Source organism: Anser brachyrhynchus, assembly GCF_964034855.1.
Source record: "Anser brachyrhynchus genome assembly, chromosome: 1".
NCBI classification, from domain to species: domain Eukaryota; kingdom Metazoa; phylum Chordata; class Aves; order Anseriformes; family Anatidae; genus Anser; species Anser brachyrhynchus.
The window spans coordinates 95,781,244-95,799,355 of record NC_137694.1 but is presented as its reverse complement, the minus strand read 5'-3'; the positions used below and the strand labels follow the sequence as shown (position 1 = coordinate 95,799,355).

The following is an 18,112-nucleotide window of genomic DNA, read 5'->3' as shown; positions in this document are numbered from 1 at the left end:
GTGTCACAGCTCCTGGTGAGGTATTACAATTCCTGTGTTCTTATGACCCATGGGCACTGGGATTCCTTCTTCTTCTAAGAACTGATCTATCACGTATGGAAACTGCTCCAGCTGTTTGCTGTGGAGGACAAAGAGTATCAGCTTGTGACGGGGAGGAACAGTACATGTTCCCTCCCTTAGCCCCAAATCCTTCATGCTCTCAGTGAGGGGAACTGTGGTGATTTCAACATCCCAGCACTGGTGAGAGGGGTGGCACTGCCAAGCTGGAATTGGTTGGGTTGGTCTGGATCACAGCAGGGGTAGCATCCTGGAGTGCAGGATGCCATCCATGATGCTAACCATGGTTAATGATGTTGGCATGATGTACATTTAGAATCTCACTACTTCCACGGTACTGGTATGTCACTCAACTTTTGTCTGTCTGGAGGCAGACTTGCTCCTTTTTCAGATCCTAAAGTCAAATATCCAACCAACATCATTCATTAGTTATACTATTCACTCCTAACAAACATTTATTTTTGTTAATTGGGAGGAAACATGTAAATTGGGGGGAAAAAAGGAACTTGGAATAACTCCAAAAAACTACTTAAATGGTGGGCTCCAGCCTAAATGTGACTACGATTAAGTTTTGCCCAGGAATGTAGCATGGCCCAGATGTGATGTCTCTCTTCTCAGTACTGCTGGAGATTCACATTTCCTACTGTTCTCTCACTATCTTGGGAAGCAGCTGTGGCTTCACAGCTGTAGTTCTTGTTGTGAAGGTAACACACAGAGTCTGGCTGACCCTGTGGACTTGCAGTTGATGGATCATGACAAAATTACACAGAGGAACTTGCCAAAAACAGTGGGCGTCCATAAAAAATGTACAGCACACATTGTAAAAACTTAACAGCCCATATTACATTATTGTTCATAGATAGGCACTGATATTTTACCAACCACTGATATAATTAACACCTTTTTGGCTCGTTTATTTTGCAGACATACACATCTATAGTATAATGTTATCACAGACCTGATGCTTTCTCAGGTTTTCTCTGAACGTTAAAAATTGCATGCACACATAAAATGTAGCATACACTTAGCTATGTATCAACAACAACAAATATATCCCATTAAAGAACAATACTGCAAAAAAGCTTTTACCCCAACTCTCTTTTATGTCTGACCACAAAATGTGAAAGAAGGCATTTCAAGTTGTTGAGATTTATTCATCTTTTTATTTTATTCACAAGTCTTCATATGACATAGCAATATCAAGTCCATTTGACAGAGCTTCAGACTGATTCATATCAAATTAAAGTCTCCTTCAGGTTAAGGAACAAAATACCCTGACATGTTGCCACATAGAGTTAAAGTGGCAACTCCCTGGATCATAAACCATCTGTTGAAAAACGGTTCCCTATCCAAAGCCCAAGGGTTATATTTCTACGCCTCTTATTCTCTTGCTTCCTCCCCTGCATATACTACATAATTCTCAGCAGCGTGGTCCCAGATATTGTAGCTTGCACTGCAATTTCAAGCCACCCTAGCGTCTCAAATTTATATGTTACTGGAATACACGCTTGTGGATTTAAATCACATTTTGTAAAAATCTCACGGTAAGAGTGAGAGAAAACACATTTTCTTATAGACAGAAACCTTTTACATATGAATGAAGATTAATGTAATATAAAAGGGAAATACTACACACTTTGCTGAGTTAACGTCTTTGAAAGGAGGAAAGGCGACAGGCTTTTCATCTATGTCAGTGCTCTCTATTCAAGATTAGTAATTACAATTCAGTCTCTCATCTGTAAAGGTCTTTTGTGAACTGGCATGCAGCACATTTGTCTAAATGATCAAATAAAGCACATTATGACTTGATCAGTTGCAACTGCCATAAAAATAGAGCTCATACCTACATTCATGAGCTGCAAGCAGATGGTTGATTGCTTTTCTGTCCTCTTACATTGCAGTCCTGTTCCTTTAGATCCTCTCTTTGCAGAGGGTGACATGCTGTGAGGTCAGTTTTCTGACAAGGTCATCTGCCTTCAGAGTATGAAGAGAACTACACGGAAAGTGGGTTGGGCTATATTTAGAGTTTGGTCCAACTCCGTGCCAAGGTCCCCCCGCTGTCTCTCCCATGCAGCACCGTCTCAGGTCTATTCTTGCAGAGTCTCAGCCCACAGAACAGGCGAAGAGAGGAAAGCCGCTCTGAGCTACTACTGGAGCTAGGTTTTTGCAATTCGCTAGAACAAGTGGATCAGGAGCTCAGCTGAGGACTCCTTAAATCCCTCACTCTTCGGTTATTTAAAGACTTTTTCTTTCATTATTCAAGTGGATTTTCCCTTTTCACGTGAATAAGCAGAGGGAACTGCCTGGATACAGCAAACATTAGCCTTCCGAGCTAAGGTAAGCTTGCTTCATTTTTGTATTTTCATTGTAATTAGAAAGCAACTGATAATGACTTGTTCCAGATATGCTTTTTCTGCTAGACTGGTTCTGTATGTCAACATTAACATTTTGGGGGGGATAATGAAACTCTCAATTTCAAAACATAGGTTTTCATTATCACTGTCTAAAGGAAATGGGAAAATAAAAAGATATCAGCATGTGCAACAGAATATACATTGTCTGATTTCACCTGTTTAAATTAATTTAAAAAGCACACAGCCAAGGAAGCAGGCTGTATCATTCTGAAAATAGCAGAAAAGCATATATGTGACTATGTGCATAATGATTACATATGTAAGCATGCAGTCAGATGTGCTGAGTGATGTTTTATCCACCTTATTTTGTTTAATATGAGAACACATGGCTTCAGGGTTGCAATACAGGGCTTCTTACAACTAGCACGGTTAAAAAAAAAAAGAATTTATAGATGAATTTGTGCTCAAATTCCTCCACAGTTCTGAAGAAGTTTCTCAGCTTCAGCCAGAGTATAGACAAGATTAAAGATTATGTTTATATTAGTCTCCTTTCACAGAATACTTTTACCTAGTCCTGCCTTGCTTCTCCTTTTAAAAGCATATATGGCTGAACAGGTTTCCTCAGCACTGTCTTAAACTGTTGCAACTCTTCAGTGAAAAAAAAAAAAAAAAAAAACAAACCTGGAGAGAGTACAGCATGGCATACTTGACTGTAAGGAGATCCTAATACACTTTGGGGTCATGGACATCATGATACAGCGGTGTGGAGTCCAACATGAGGAGACTGTTATGTAAAGACACTGTGGAGCCATGGATATAGTGCCGGTGCATGCACACACATCATCACCATATATTCCTCCAAGGCAAACACACAGGAATGGCAACCTGAAGAAATGGGGTAGAAAGGTCCACTTGCCCCAAAAGTCCAAACTCTAACACGAGAGCACCAAAAAGTTCTTCATAACAGAAACATCAGGCACAAGCCTCAGCAGAAACGTTGGAAGAGGGGTAGATGGGTTCTAGACTAATAGTAAGCAAAGGGCAGAAGAGGTCACGAAGTCACTGAGGGTTCATCTAAGGCATGGTGACTGGGTAGATTCCCGCACTTAGTTCAGGTCTTTCTTTAACACAACCACTGATCAAACAATATCTCTTACATCAGGCTGAAAAAGTAAAGGATTAGATGGTGGCAAAAGTCTCACCTGCTGAAGGAACTTCTGATTCTGGTTACTCTCAGCTCTGTGTAAGATCAGCTGAACTTCCTTTCCTTCTGATTTTTGTGTGGCAATTTATGCCCTGTTTGAGTGTTAAGTTTATTTGGAGGATGTAATAAACACCATCTGTTTCACACAGAATACCTTTCTAGTGGGTCTACAACTCTTTAGCAAACAATTAGGGCATCATGCCATGGAGCCAACTTGGGCTGTGTGGCATGCAAAAATTCACATTCATCCAGAAGGTTTCCATTGCAAGAACTTAGAGAAGAGGCTCTTACATGAGGGTTACTGAAACACTGCAAATGTATTCATGAGGTTCACCAGTAAGCAAAAGGCTTCACAGCAAAAAAGCAACTAGTGCTGCCTGAGATTGGCAACAACCTTTTATAAACAGTTAGCACTGAGAGAAAAGAGAAAATAATGCAGCTATCTACATTTTTAAATGGTCAGTTTTTGCCTAAAGTTTCTGCTTAATGAATCCACTTAGTTTTTGCGACACTTTGTGGCACCTCTTCTCTGTTTGTGTGTGGGGAAAAGTTATTTCCCCATCAATGTTACAGGTATTGGGGGCTTAAAAAAAGCAGCACGGGTGTAAGCGTAGCCTACAAATCCAGCACTCACAAAGAAACCCCCTAGCAGAGGGCAGGAGTGCTGCTGATTGCCAGAGGCAACAGGGGCCAGCTGGTTTTGAAAACAGCAAGGAGGGACATCACACCTTCGTCACAGGAACGGGGCCTAGAAGGAGCAGGGCCACAAACCATTGGGAGGCTTGTTTACGTACCGATGACAGAATGAGAGCAGTGGAAGATGGCAATGTTGTAACCATGACAGATATGAACCTGGCATTAATGGAAGAAGTAGGAGAGAAGCACAGCGGAGTGAACAAGCCTCATGTTCTAATGTGGACAGACCTCAGCCTGCCTCTAACCTCTTTCCTGCTGGGGCCAATCCTGCCTCCAGTAGTATCCTCCTCTTCCTTGTCTGTCCCCTATGTTAAAAATGTCCAGCACCAGAATGGGGTAGCTTCATATTGCTAAAGTGGAGACCACTGCAGAAGGGGAAAAAAAAAAAAAGGAAAAAGTACTTTTCCTTCTTTTTTCATTTTCTTTTCTTCTCTAGTGCAGGAAAGAAAGGCTGAAACCCTTTCTGTCCACTTAGGAAGCAAAGAAGGACTCAGACAGGGCTGAAACCCACTTTCCACAGTGGGGGTGGGAGACCATGGCTTTAGGTATTGACTGACCTCCTGCCCAAGGTTGTGGAGGAGGAGGAGGAAGAGGCCTGTCTCACAATATATGCTGCCAGTTGGCCAGGCAAAGCTCCAAGGGGACATTCACAAACTGCTGGCACTGGTGCTGTCACCCTCAGCTGACAGGTGTAAGCAGAGCCCGAGCCAGAAGGGTAAATCCAAGCAGCGCCGGGGGGCGAGAAATTCCCACCAGCAGTCCGAGCCTACTGCCGCACACGGTATTTACATGCCTGCTCAGTGGCTTTCTTTTGGTGCCACCAAACAGCAAATGGCACTGGGATTTTCCTCCCTCCTTGCTGTCCCTCAGCCAAGCGAGACTGACGGAAACAAGCCAGGGTTTTGAGGGAAGTCTAGGTGTCCTAGTTAGTTAAATAATTTCAGTCATTCTGCTAAAGAAACATTTCCCTCCCGAGATCTGCTAGTAACAGGAAAGCGGGGCAAATAAGCTTATGCTTGCAACATGCCATACAGACAAAAGCTTTGTCCAACCTGCTTTCACAAATCTATCTCCCAAAAACAGAGGAAAAAAAAACAACAATAAAACTTTTCCATAGGGTGCCCTAGTGGATTTTCCTTTCTGTGCACCAGAAGAATAGTGACACCTTGTTGCAGAAAACTGTCTGCTCTGAGGTGACAGACACCCTCAGCAGTTTGCATTTTCCCGCAGTCTACGTGGTCTTGGGACTGATGGAAAGGTCTCCCATACCGATATTCACATTTTGGGTTAGAAAATATTACTTTTCACTTAGGCAAATTCGCTCCTCTCTACCCGAAGCAGAATAAGGCCTCGCGCTCTTGTCTAAGCAGAATGAGCACAGACAAAAAGTCTCTGAAGACCAAGGGGCCGACCTGCTCACCCAGAACCTCTGGGCACAGGCACAGCTCTGCACGGATTTATGGTGTCAGCAAGTGCCTCAGCCCTGACTTCTGCGACGACTCAGAATTAGCTAAGGTCTGTTGTGCACGGTCTCTGCATTGAAGCAAGAGGGGAAGGGGAGACTGGAGTGGCCTCACCTGACCTCAGAAAGGCAGGACCGGTGCAGTTAAGGACACGGCGGATGCAGCCTGGTTTCCCCTGGTCATGCCCACGTCTCTCCTGCAGTCACACCAATACACGTACATACACGTACACAGCTGTGCACTGACAAACAACGAAGTTGCAGGGAGTTGAGACCCACTTTCTATCCATTAACAGCAAAACACAGTATGTTAGGTAGGCTAAGATGAAGCATCTCCTTTGAAAAATGTAGTTATTTTACATTGACTTCCAGTTTGGCTAGGTGAAGTGGAGAGACTATGACAACTTTACTTCGAATGATGACAAGACTGAAATCAAGCAACTGAAAGTAGTTTACCTGCAATATTATAAAACAGCATGCAGTGGTGTGAGAGCGCATGCATATATCCAGAGCAGCAGTTTATCTGTACTAGAAAACATGCTTCCAAAAGTATTTAAAAATAGAGGACATGCAGCTGGTCACCTGCATGGATTATTTTTTCATTTTCATACAGCTGGTCCCAACTCCCAGCTTACTGACAGCTACAGATTTAAACTGAAATCAGAGTGCTCCAGCGGGGCCTGCGTTTCTTGCAGTGGTAACAGAGGTACACAGCACGCTAGCAGAAAAGGTCTCTCCAGGGAGTTCATCAGGAGCTGGGAGCCTGGGAAAGCACCAGCACAGCAGTGGCTGAGCTTTGCTGGAGCAGTCTGTCTAAGAACGGTGTTTGCAAGGCTTTCTGCTGCTCTCTGACACCTGCCAAGGAAGAGGATTTTACGCAATGCTAGACGGTACCAGTACATTTCATTTTAAGATGAATACGGCTAAGTTTAAAACAAGTCCCAGTAAAAATCCCACCTACACAATGCGGCACAGTCATGCAGGAAGAAATAGTTGAAAGTGGTACTACACAGAAGTCTAACACAAATTTCTTATCTTCCATTACACAATACCAAATTCTTTCAACCTCAGCAAATTTACAGTGATCACTAATGGCGCTAAAAACCAGAGAAAGAAATCCAACAACACCGAATTCTTACGTCTCAAACACCATAGAGTGAAAATGCATACGCACAGCTGCAAAACCGTAAATCATAATTTTACATAAAATGAAACTTGGACTAAACATTGTCTTGTTAAAATAAATCCTTGGAGGTGAACTTTTCCATTTTTCGCTCATAACTGGCTTTTTATTTTGCCAGTCTTCTCCTCAGGCATTCACTTAAACAGCGCAACAGTGTCCAATCTGTAGAACCCAAATAACATTAAATAATCAGTACTTACAACACAGCTGTGTTAGACACAGTACTCGTGCAATTTTCTTAACCACAAGCAAAGGGTGAAAAGAATATAAAATAATCCACAAATGAATGACAAATGTTTTAGGTACTCTCCCTAAAGAGACAATTTAAAAATCATGTGCAAAATATAGTCAAAACCAGGCATTTTACGTCAAGTCTTGTCTGTCTTGAAGAGCACTCACTTTATATAGAAAATGAGCAGCAAGCATTCTTCCTGTTACTCCGTTTTATTCTGTTAATTTTACAGTTAGAGATGCCATCCAATATAAACTGATGCGTAGCATCATATGGCCACTCACACAACACCCACCTAAAAGAGTGGGAGGACAATAAAAGGAAATCCCACTTGAGAAGAAGACAGGATTAACTTGCTAGCATGCAAGAAAAAGGAAGGGCTGAAATCACACATCAAGACTCGTGAGCTCTAGCACACGTTGTTGTTTTGCAGTGTTTCTCACGCAGCCGAGCCCACTGCGCGCTCCCCATTGTAAATCCATGCATCGTCCAGCACCAGCCCACCTGGGAGCTGAGGCAGCTCAGGCCGTGGTGGAGTTTCTCGTTACAGATAAGTACACGCCGAAAGAGGGAGATGATATGACCTCTCTCAGTCCTTCTGCAACAGGAAATTTGAGACTCATGAAGGGGGAGAGACAGACCGTTCACTCCCCCTCACACCAACTTTCATCCGACCTCCAGCTGTCCGAGGAGGACAACTTGTAGCCTAATTATAGGTTTCTTGATTCTTCCTAGAGATAGCCCCCTCACGTGGGCAAAGAATCTTATGAATCTCATGCATCTTTCAGAGCAGAGACTGTCCTCCATTTTAAACCCTTCTGCTCTATCACGATTATCTGAACCGGATCCCCCACTCAGTTTGCTCCTCCCGAGTGAAACAAAAGAAAGAAATGTGAGTTTGATCAAGAAATGCAGGATACTGAGTGACCCCTAGAGAAGGCATGGCTAGCTTCTTCTCTATTGTATTCCCCCACAACGTGTCAATAAAAAGAGCTGTTAACACCGAAGGAATTTTTATTGCAAGAAGTGCAAAACTACAGTATGCACTCAGCAGTTTCATATTTTACAATTGTTGAGGATATACTACATGTATTAGTAAATATGCTGTGTTTTCTTTGCACTTTGTGTACACACATAAAATGTGGTGAGAGAAAGGAGTCCTAGAGGATTTATTTGGATGGAAGTCAGGTGCACGTATGTGCATTGTTACATTGAGGAGCTCTGGAGTCAGCATTTCTAGATCTGATAGGGACTGCTCAGTCTTTAGCAAATCACTAAGAGTTCTTCCATCTCAGGCTGTCTTACTGCACAAAAACAAGATAGGGAATTGCCTCTTAACTCAGTGGGGTGTTTTGGGGCTTGAATGACATGTAGAGTGCTGTGGGATTCTTACAGAAAGTGCTATGGTAGAATAAAATACTAGTTGTTTATTATACTTCAGACAGAGGACAAAGTCCCTCCGCTAAAAAACAAAAACAAACAAACAAAAAAAACCCAACACCAACAACCACCTTGTAAAAGCAGCATTTTTAGAAACACGTTTTAGAGAATCCAAACCAGTTGTATTCAGATCACTAGGATGAAAAACAAACTTGAGGCTCACTCCATCAGAGAGACAAGGCTCAGAGGGATCCCTATTAATCTGGAGTTACAACTCCCCAGACTCTATCTCTGCGTCGATAGCCACATTTAAAGGCTTCTTTGTCATAGCTTTGTTTTTCATTGGCTTCTGGGAGAATGCCCTGACATGAAACAAAGGCATGATAAAGGTTATCCCTATCCAAAGGGTTTCACTACTGTATGCAGCTCAAGGAAAAAATGATGACAGATGATGTAAAGCTGGGGTCAGAATATATGTGGTACGGGAGAGACAGAAGCAGTGCTTTATCTAGGCCCTGAAGGTCTCAGCTCTGGAGACAGTCTCCTAAGGCAGATGTCCTCCAGTATCCTCTACGAATTCACACGCTATGAATTCTTCACTCTAGACCCTGCTGGGAAAAGTAGTCTCCTCCTACTTGATTTACTGCAAAATTACTGATAAGGAAACCAGACTGTAGTGGAACACGACCCTCAGCACAACAGAGATGAGATAGGCAGTGCATCTGCAGAGGGGAGATCACCGTCTTAGCCAAAGTTACAGAAAACAGAAATAGTGAAATAATCCAAGTCTGACAATATGGAAAACAGGATGCCCTTCAAATCAGAGATATTTTGCGTCCCACTGTTTTGTCTTTGGCAGCAGAAAGCATGTCCACATGCAATTAATACTACCAAACACAGACTGGCATAGCAAGAAAAAAAATATTGTCATGATAGTTTTATCTGTTTGCTTATTCTTCTGACTGACTGATCACTTACCTCAGCACTGGGAAGGACTGGAAGGCTGCACCAGGACTGTAATGGAAATAAAGCCCTGGGGAACAATTTTGATTATAATGGAGGTTTCAGCTGACTCAATTTTAATTAATCAGAGTAGCGCAACAGTCTGAATTCCCAGGTACCCCATTTCAACCTGCAGACTAACATGACTTGTTTTAGGGCATATTTTAACATTGTTCTAATAAATTCTTTAACAGTACTTTTAAGTCTCAGAGGTACTCTAATTTCTTCTTTATTTTTGTTATGGAAGCTTTCAACAGGCACTTCAACCACAAAACACTAAAATGATATGCCTGAAAAATGCCAAACATAGACTCAGAAACCAAATTCCTCTTCAATCCTTACATTAATTAAAAGCACAGTGAATTTTTTGATTGCAAAATAAAAAAGTGACTTTGTATTGATAAAACATTTTAATTTAAAATAGATGTCTATAATAAAGACAAGCCACAGTAAAATTTGGTTAAAATACTCAGCACAGACCCAGAATAATAATATTAGATATCATCTGCTATAGGAGAAAGCCAGAAATCGTCAAGGACAACAGAAAAGCAGGATGTTCAGGGTTCAACACACAGTGCAGTGTCTATATTATCTGCATGATCCATGCTTAAGTAAGCCAAGGCTTAAGGACTGACAAAACACGTGCAGTCTGAGAAACAGAGCAAACAAAGAACTCCAGATATGTAAGCTGTGTACTAATACATCATAAGACCCAGCAGAGATGATGTGATTTATATCTTTAAACTCACAAAGCACATAGTTTTTTCCTCTGCATTCTCCTCTGCATCCTGAATTCACCAGTGGTTTGCTACCGTACGGAAATGAGAATGGTAAATGAATTGTCCAGGACTCGCCCAGGTTGCACTGAGATGCTGCGCTCCCCACCCTCAGTTCAGTGCGACCTGCAGAGGTGCCTGTGTGCTGCCCCAACCTGGCAGCAGCTGTAGAAACTGAATCTTCCTCCAAGAGGGATTAAAAACAAACAAACAAACAACAACAAAAAAAAACCAACAGAAAAAGACCCAGACATTACAAAAAGACCAGGGGAAAATGCAAAGGCAGCAACCAAGCAGAGAGATCAAGCTAAATGCAAGAGGAGTGCAGGAGACACCTCTGAAGCGATGGCAGGAGGGGAATGAGGACAACACATGTAGAACCCTGAGCCTCTACTCTTTTCCACATCCATCATGGCAAAAATGCCTCATTTTCTACAGAAACAAACCTTTTCCTGTTCTTGATGTGGTGAGCATCACCTGCTCAGTGTGCAGCCCAGGGAACCCCTCCTTTGCCCCTGTGTGGGGGCAAGGCAGAGGGGGGTGACTCTTGCTGCTTTGAGGCACAGTCACAGAGCTGCGGTAGAAACAGACCTGCTCCTAGCAGTGCCTACCCCTGCTGAGAGGCACTGAGCCCCTGATTGCTGCACCGCTTGGCCAAACACAGCCCATCTCTGACTGCTGCCCACTTTTGTTACCTAGATCTTTTGAGAAGGCACCATAATTATGGCTCTTCCCTGTAAAAGAAAAGGCTGGGGGGGCAAACCAGAAAGCTACTTCCCATGTTCTCTTACACCAGTGTATTCGTAAAGTTGCCAAAGAAAAAAAGAAGAAAAAAAAGAAAGAAAAAAAAAAAGAAAAAACACCACCAACAAAAGAAAACAAAATATCAATTTAGATTGGTTTTCAAGGGTGCAAGAGTTCTGCGTAGGGAGAAGAAAAGGGTAGCTCATGTCTGTGTACAAGCAACAAAGCAAACACCTGATTTAATACAATGGTAATGACTTCCCTTTGACGATGGAAAAGGTACAGACCTAAACACCTGTCTCTGGCAAGGCATCTATTTCAGCAAGCACTACTTCCCCTTACTTTCTGCTAGCCTAACAGTACTACAGATACTCTATTTTACAGTTTTCATTGCCACAAATATTACAGGAATAAATTGCTGCAGGAAGTAACCACAGAACTGTGTAAAGGCAGTGACATCCTCAACTGCCTGTAAAATTACTCCAGACTGGAAAACAACCATTCATATTTAGCAGCAATTGTTTGCGAAAGCAATGCTTAGAGAGTTTAGATTGAAAACCTCTAAGAGGAGAAAGCATCAAAGTACTGCCAGAGAATGAGATTTAGGAGCTAACTTTTTGATGTGGGGAGGCAGTTTCTGCACAGATTTGCAAGCCTGAGGCATTTTTTTCCACACTGAGCAACCAACCCAGCACTTAGTTCAGATTTCAGAAGAGCTCAAGTGATGCATGTAACACCTGCTGTGTGCACTAACACTTCGCACTGTTCAAACCAGAAGGAAAAGAGCAGATGCTATTGATCTCCCTGCCTCAGGTTAAGCACCAGGAGTGGGAAATCCCCCACCAGGAACACCAGAACTCCCACAGCGCAGCCTCAAGTGATCTAGAATTTCCCTCCCAATTCTCTATTCTTGACTCACATCTTGTCTTTTAACTGCATCCAAGGATGAGCACAGGTAAAGAACGCAGCAAGCTTTCCCTGGGGCTGACCCCGAAAGCTACTTCACGATGGCAAGCCTGGGCAGATGCTAGCCAGGATCTCTGAAGAGAGCCCTAAAGAGCTTGAGCCTGCAAAGCCTCATCACTCCATAGCTCCAAACACTGCTGGCTGCTTACCAACCTCCTCAGCAATATCAAGAGCTGCTAATGTCCCAGCATCTTTCTACATGGCAGTAATTAAGAAAATGAAGATAAGCAAGCACTGTTTTTACTGCATTTTGTCGTTATTGTTTTAAAACCTAGAGAACCTGTGTGTGTGTTCCTTAGACTTTTCATGCATGTGCTGGGAGCGGAGACTGGGACTTTGAAACAACTGAATCATACCGATGCCTACACCAAGTAGGATGTGCAGGGGTGAGTGGGAAACGTCACGTGCAAGAGTCTTCAGGCTGTCTGCATGCAGCAAGTGCCTGCTGCAGTATCACTGGAAAAAGCCATTCAGCCATTGTGATCATTTTTAAGAGCAAGGAGACTACACACAAAAATACAGGGTGCTGAGGGGGAAAACATCTCAGACAAGGCAAGGCATTTTTTGATAGGATTGTACAGTTTCTGGCCTATTGTAACACCACATAAGAATGGCAGAAATTTTGCAGAGAATAACTTTTTGTCTCTAGCATTTGAGGAAGATGAGGATCATAGCTTCATTGCACAGGCCAGCATCAACAGGACGGTAACACACAGGGTGCAAGAGAGGAAGGTCCAAAGTCTCCAACCTGTGCTCAACACAGAAAGCATTCAAGAAATCAGACAGCTCTTTTTCTTAACCACCAAATCCAAATTGGGAAGCAGAAGTAACCGTAGAGGATTTTCATCCGAAGAACAGACCCTATTCTGGTCTGTCAGTCAAGACTGCTGTTAGCATGCCCTTCAGGAAGCTCACAGTACCCTCCTATTCTGCTATGCAAGTAGGAAACAAAGTTCCTTCTGCTGCAGTCCTGTGTTGAATTACGGGATCGTTTTTCAAGGAGAGTTTTTAAGTGAACAGCGCTAGGATTTGGACATGATCAGAGGTCTGCAGATCTGTCTGCTGCTTTCAACACAGTCAGCTACAAGGTGTGAGCAACTTGCCCGCAGAACCGAACAGGAGCCAGTGTGAGCCCGCCTCAGATGGTTCATCTCATTCCTACCAGGAGGCCCAAAGCAGGCAGCTGCTCCTCCTCACTGGGAGTGCTTGCAATGGCATCCCAGCAGATTAGGCTCTGTTCCCCATGAAGCTATACATTATTAATCTTATCTGAAGCAGACAGTGCTGACGCCCAGCTTCCTCAGTGTCTGGAAGAACACCAGCTGTCTCAAACTCAGCCCAAGGAAATGCACAGAACGTGCGCGAGTATCAAGAGGAAATGTATCTTAAAGCTTTGCAGGATTCAGAATCCCTCCCCTCTTTTTTTTCCTACACGTTACCAAATCGACTGCCTGGGATTTATACCCCACTCTGTGTCTCTGCATCCCTAGGTGTAAGAATACTTTTTTGTATTTTCCAGTTACGAGACACCTGTCCTACTTCCTCTCAGACAACGACCTGTCCCTACTGGCCCATCCATTTGATTTTGAGCATGGGTTACTGCAAGATTGGTTTTATCAGACCAACAGAAGAAGATGCCCAGATTATGCAGCTGGTGGAAGATACAGCAGCCCCCCTCCCAAAGCCCAGATATAGGCACTGTAAAGAAAATTACTGTACACAAAATAATTCCTTAGCTTCTACCTTGTAGAAATCCTTCAAGGAGTTGGTTCTAGGACTCAGTATTCTCCATGGTCCTTTTCCTTCATCAGCCTTGAGCGTTACAACCAACAAACACTACACGGTTCTTAGCATTGTGAATAAAAAGTTCATTTCCACTGAAGGGCAACCAAGTTGAGGAAGGACTTTTTACCTCAAACTTAATAAGTTGTCTATAAGGGTTACTGAATAACACTCATAGACATTCATGGTCATAAACCATTGGATGGCAAATTCCCAAAAACAGGAAAAAAATGAATCTGTACCGACTTACAGACCTTTCAAAGTCTCTAACAATCTCAAATAACCTTTAACAGTTATGTAGATATAGCATAGACTAGTGCAATACAAATACATGGCTTGGCAGGTAGATTAAGGCCTTTAAAAATTGAAGAACACTAAGCACCATAGCTAATTTTGTACCAGATACTTGTTTCTTGGACCCATTTTTTAATTTCAGGATGCAGTCCAGCAGTGAGTTGGTTTATGAACATTCAAACCAAGATACACATGCACAACCCACCCTCCCAAGAAAGACAGAGATCTCTGTTGTGGCACCATTACACACAAGGAAGAGCTACTTTTAAATAAAAACCATCCACTACAGGGTAATAAAATGATTTCCAAGAAGTTTTTGATCCCCTAAACTAGGGACCAAGACTTTGCTAGCAAGTGGGAAAGTGTTCTACAATTTGACATGTTACAGCCGAGTTGAGGAAAGATAAGTCAAGCAACCTGAATGGCTACCACGCACTCATTTTTACAGCAGAAATCGACACAACACGTTCACATCTAATGAAACCACATTATTCATTATTCTGGAAAATACACTAATTCTACTCACCATTTCCCACAGGTTTACAGCACTAATAAATCCAGATTTGTGTCATTAACCTCTAGAACTAATAACTGACTACCGGTAAGAGTGCAGTAGGTGGTGATGAAAGCAACAGAAACGCCCCATAATACGCGTGTTATTCCCTTTGTGTCAGGAGGCACTGTGTGGTAAGTGAATATTAACTTCAAAGACACAGCTCGTTTTACACGGCTGGCCTCTCCTATGAAAGCTGAATTTGGAGCATGTTGGTTTAGCAACATGCTCCCAAGACTTTTTCTGATCAGTAACTATAATGAAACACTATGGCTGAATAGTACTATCCTCACCCACTTCCATCATCAAAACAAGATGACATCATTACTTTTATTTTCTAAAGCTTGTTTTCGGCAAAGGAAGTCATCTGTTCTCCTAGGTACTGTATAGAAAGCGAGATTAGTAGATTAATCCATTTGTCTCCCCAAGAGTTCTGCTTTTTACATTGCCATATTTACCACATAGCTTCGGGCATGGCAGTTAAAGACTGTCTTAAATTTGTGCTTGCCTCAGATCTGTTTGACAGGGCTCTTTGTGCCTCTGGAAGTAGGCTGACGGTTTAGTAGCACGAAGTCCTGGGTTTAATCCTGGTATAAAGCATTTGAAAAAAATAAACATTTCCAAGTAGAAGGCTGAAAAATATTACACTTCCATACTCAAATTCCACAAGGCAAATCTACTTATCCCCGAGATAAATCTTTACATGTATATTTACCTGGCAAGTACATATGATGGTGTTTGACTAGACCTGTTTATCATTGCAGCAAAGGAGGCCTAGATAAACACATATAACGGGATCGGTTTAGCTAAAGCCCGTAGGCTTCCCACATTCTGAGGGTCTGACCCTCAGTCATTGTGTATTTCTAATACGACACATCCACTAAGCTTTCATCATAAGGCAATGACTGTAAATTTCCTCCATTACCTGATCTGCAATTAATTGGTGGTGTTAAGAGCCTAACGTCTCACATACCTGCGTTCAGCAATGGAGCCAAAATCTGCCTATATATGTAGGATGAAACAATTTAAATATACAACAAATAGAGAAAATTTGATTTTAATTACACTGGACACAGTATTTGTCCAAGCAAATGCACAAGGGGAATATGTTACAAACAAAGCAAACAAAAAAAATCCAAAAAAATTGGCACGTCAAAAGAGAATTATGGTCACGTCTCTCATGGTAGAAAGGTTGATAAAAAGAGTTCAGAATTGCTGCCAAGGTTTTTGTCATCCTGAATTTGTATTGGCTGTTCAGACACCGGTCACAAGATGTATAGAATAACACAACATTTAGTTTTGTACAGAACTGTTACTGCATGTAAAACTAAACAAGTTTGCTTTTTCTGTTGTTTTGTTTTGTTAAAACCAACCACCATTCAGCACATGTTTGGTAGAATACACATCTTTCAGGAGTCTTTTAATCAACCATAGCAATTTATAAACCCATTTCAAAAATAAATATTTAGAGGTCATGTAAGCAATGAACTCAAAGAATGGCTTACATCCAGGCATTGTGTAGACTGAATGATGTGATCCTCCAGACATCTTTCTGCCCATGTGGTGCCATCAAAGAATTTTATTTTTTTAAACATGACCAAAATTAAGGAAAGACAGAGATGTGAGGAACTAACTGTAACTAACTGACTGATGGGGTCATGCGAGAGGGGTGAAATCCCCTACTCAACCGTGAGCCAGCAGAAAGGAGGGAATAAGATAAGACAAAAGGTTGGAGCAGCAATGGTGGCCAGATCTCTTCTTGGAAAGAGCTTAAAAACTGAATTAAAACAAAAGCCAACCCTCATACTTCTCCTCAGACTTCTGCTACTCTCTGCCCTCTTTTCTCCTCACTAGTCTGGAGAAGACTTACCAGACAGATGTTTTTTAATTGCCCACCTAGACATCGAGGTGCTCAAGGAAGGAGCTGAGGGCAGCTGGCAAAATACACAGTTCCACTAAACATCCTTCTTTGATCAAAGAACTTTCTGGGGGTCAAGGAAATGGGGGAAAAAAAGAAACAACACCTCACCATTGAGAAATGATTTCCCACTTCAGCCTAGAGAGCAACTCTTTAAGAAGAGCCATCGCTCCCTCAGTTCAGTAAGAGTACAAGGGATTCCTTCTGACTTTGGAGGCCATGCAGAAGGCCGCCTTCTACTACCTCGCCACCAACCATGCCAGGTCTCTGCACCAATTTGCAGCAATATACTTCGTTGTGCTACTCTGCTAAATTAGTTGCAGATGCTTCTGTAGTAAATCTTTCCTCAGCTGTGAGCTTCAGAAAAATGAACTGGAAAAGTCTGCTTCATAGGCTCCATGTCAGCCACAAAAAAACTGCATGAAACCATGAAGTCAAACACAAAGCCCCCTGGGGGATTCTGGAGCACTACTGTCACATCCTGATTTTCAAATTTCATCCACTCAGCTGAAAGGATGTTTAAAACCAACATTTCTGGGGACAAAGAAAATCTCATTTCATTCTTCTCTCATTATTGAAGTGTGGCTGAACCCTTCTATTCTCAGAACTGCCAAAAATAAATAAATGCTGCTACATGTAGGGAACTTTCAGCCTCAGAAGTGTAATTTCTCACAAGAACTTCTGAGCAACTGAAGATGTGGGAAAGGACATTATTACTTGCTCTCAGCTAGAGCAGTTACTAATACGAATATATGGGCCTCTTTTAAGTCCGCTTGCACAAATGGTTAGCCTTTCAGTAAACAGCAGGGTAATTTATCACCAACCCCCCACACCTCCCTCCTTAGAAATGCCGTACACCTGAATACCACTTGTGAAAGCAGACCCCAGCTCAAGGCGAACATCATCTCGTGCCCTGCTGTGGATGTGAGCTCTGCTCCAGCCCCCGAGGTGCAGCTCCTTAACAGGGGGACAGGGGCCTTCGTGCTGCAGTTCTGCCCATCTCCGGGAAATGCCACCACACTGCCACTCCTGGCTCTCGTCTCCTTTCTCAGGTTTACCTCTACGGCTGAAAAGTTTATTTGGCATTCTAGCTCATCTATATCATCAGTTCAAATTTAAAGCATTAAAAACTTGCCAGTTAACTTTGGGTTTAAGGTCGAGATTGAGAAAGCTCACAAAACCCAGGATGCTCAAGCTACAGCTTAAAGCTACAAATTACAGCCCTTCTCCCAGCACCTTCTTGTCCTCTTCGGACAAGAGGAAATGGCCTCAAGTTGTGCCAGGGGAGGTTTAGGTTGGATATTAGAAGAAATTTCTTCACTGAAAGAGTCATGAGGCATTGGAACAGGCTGCCCAGGGAACTGGTTGAGTCACCATCCCTGGAGGTATTCAAAAGACGTGTAGATGTGGTGCTTAGGGACATGGTTCAGTGGTGGACTTGGCAGTGCTAGTTTAACGGTTGGACTTCATGATCTTAGAGGTCTTTTCCACCCTAAATGATTCTGTGAT

General features: G+C 42.6%; 2 protein-coding genes across 8 annotated transcripts in view; one reads left to right on the top strand and one right to left on the bottom strand.

Annotated features, from left to right (window-relative positions):
- CMSS1 (cms1 ribosomal small subunit homolog) overlaps positions 1 to 18,112 on the bottom strand; it is a 239,681-nt gene that overhangs the window by 30,534 nt on the left and 191,035 nt on the right. Inside the window, exon 1 of one of the 7 annotated variants that reach the window (XM_080565861.1) lies at positions 10,793 to 10,835. The exons of 5 other annotated variants lie outside the window; for them this stretch is intronic. In XM_080565861.1, coding sequence (XP_080421987.1) covers positions 10,793 to 10,820 — 28 coding nt within the window. In that variant the 5' untranslated portion in view covers positions 10,821 to 10,835. Of the gene's footprint in view, positions 1 to 1,900; positions 2,013 to 10,792; positions 10,836 to 18,112 lie in introns of those variants that run through there. One more of the 7 variants, XM_080565866.1, reaches the window with a different exon arrangement.
- FILIP1L (filamin A interacting protein 1 like) overlaps positions 2,151 to 18,112 on the top strand; it is a 205,231-nt gene continuing 189,269 nt past the window's right edge. Inside the window, exon 1 of the mRNA XM_080565434.1 lies at positions 2,151 to 2,394. The gene's annotated coding sequence lies outside the window, so the exon portion shown is untranslated. The remainder of the gene's footprint in view (positions 2,395 to 18,112) is intronic.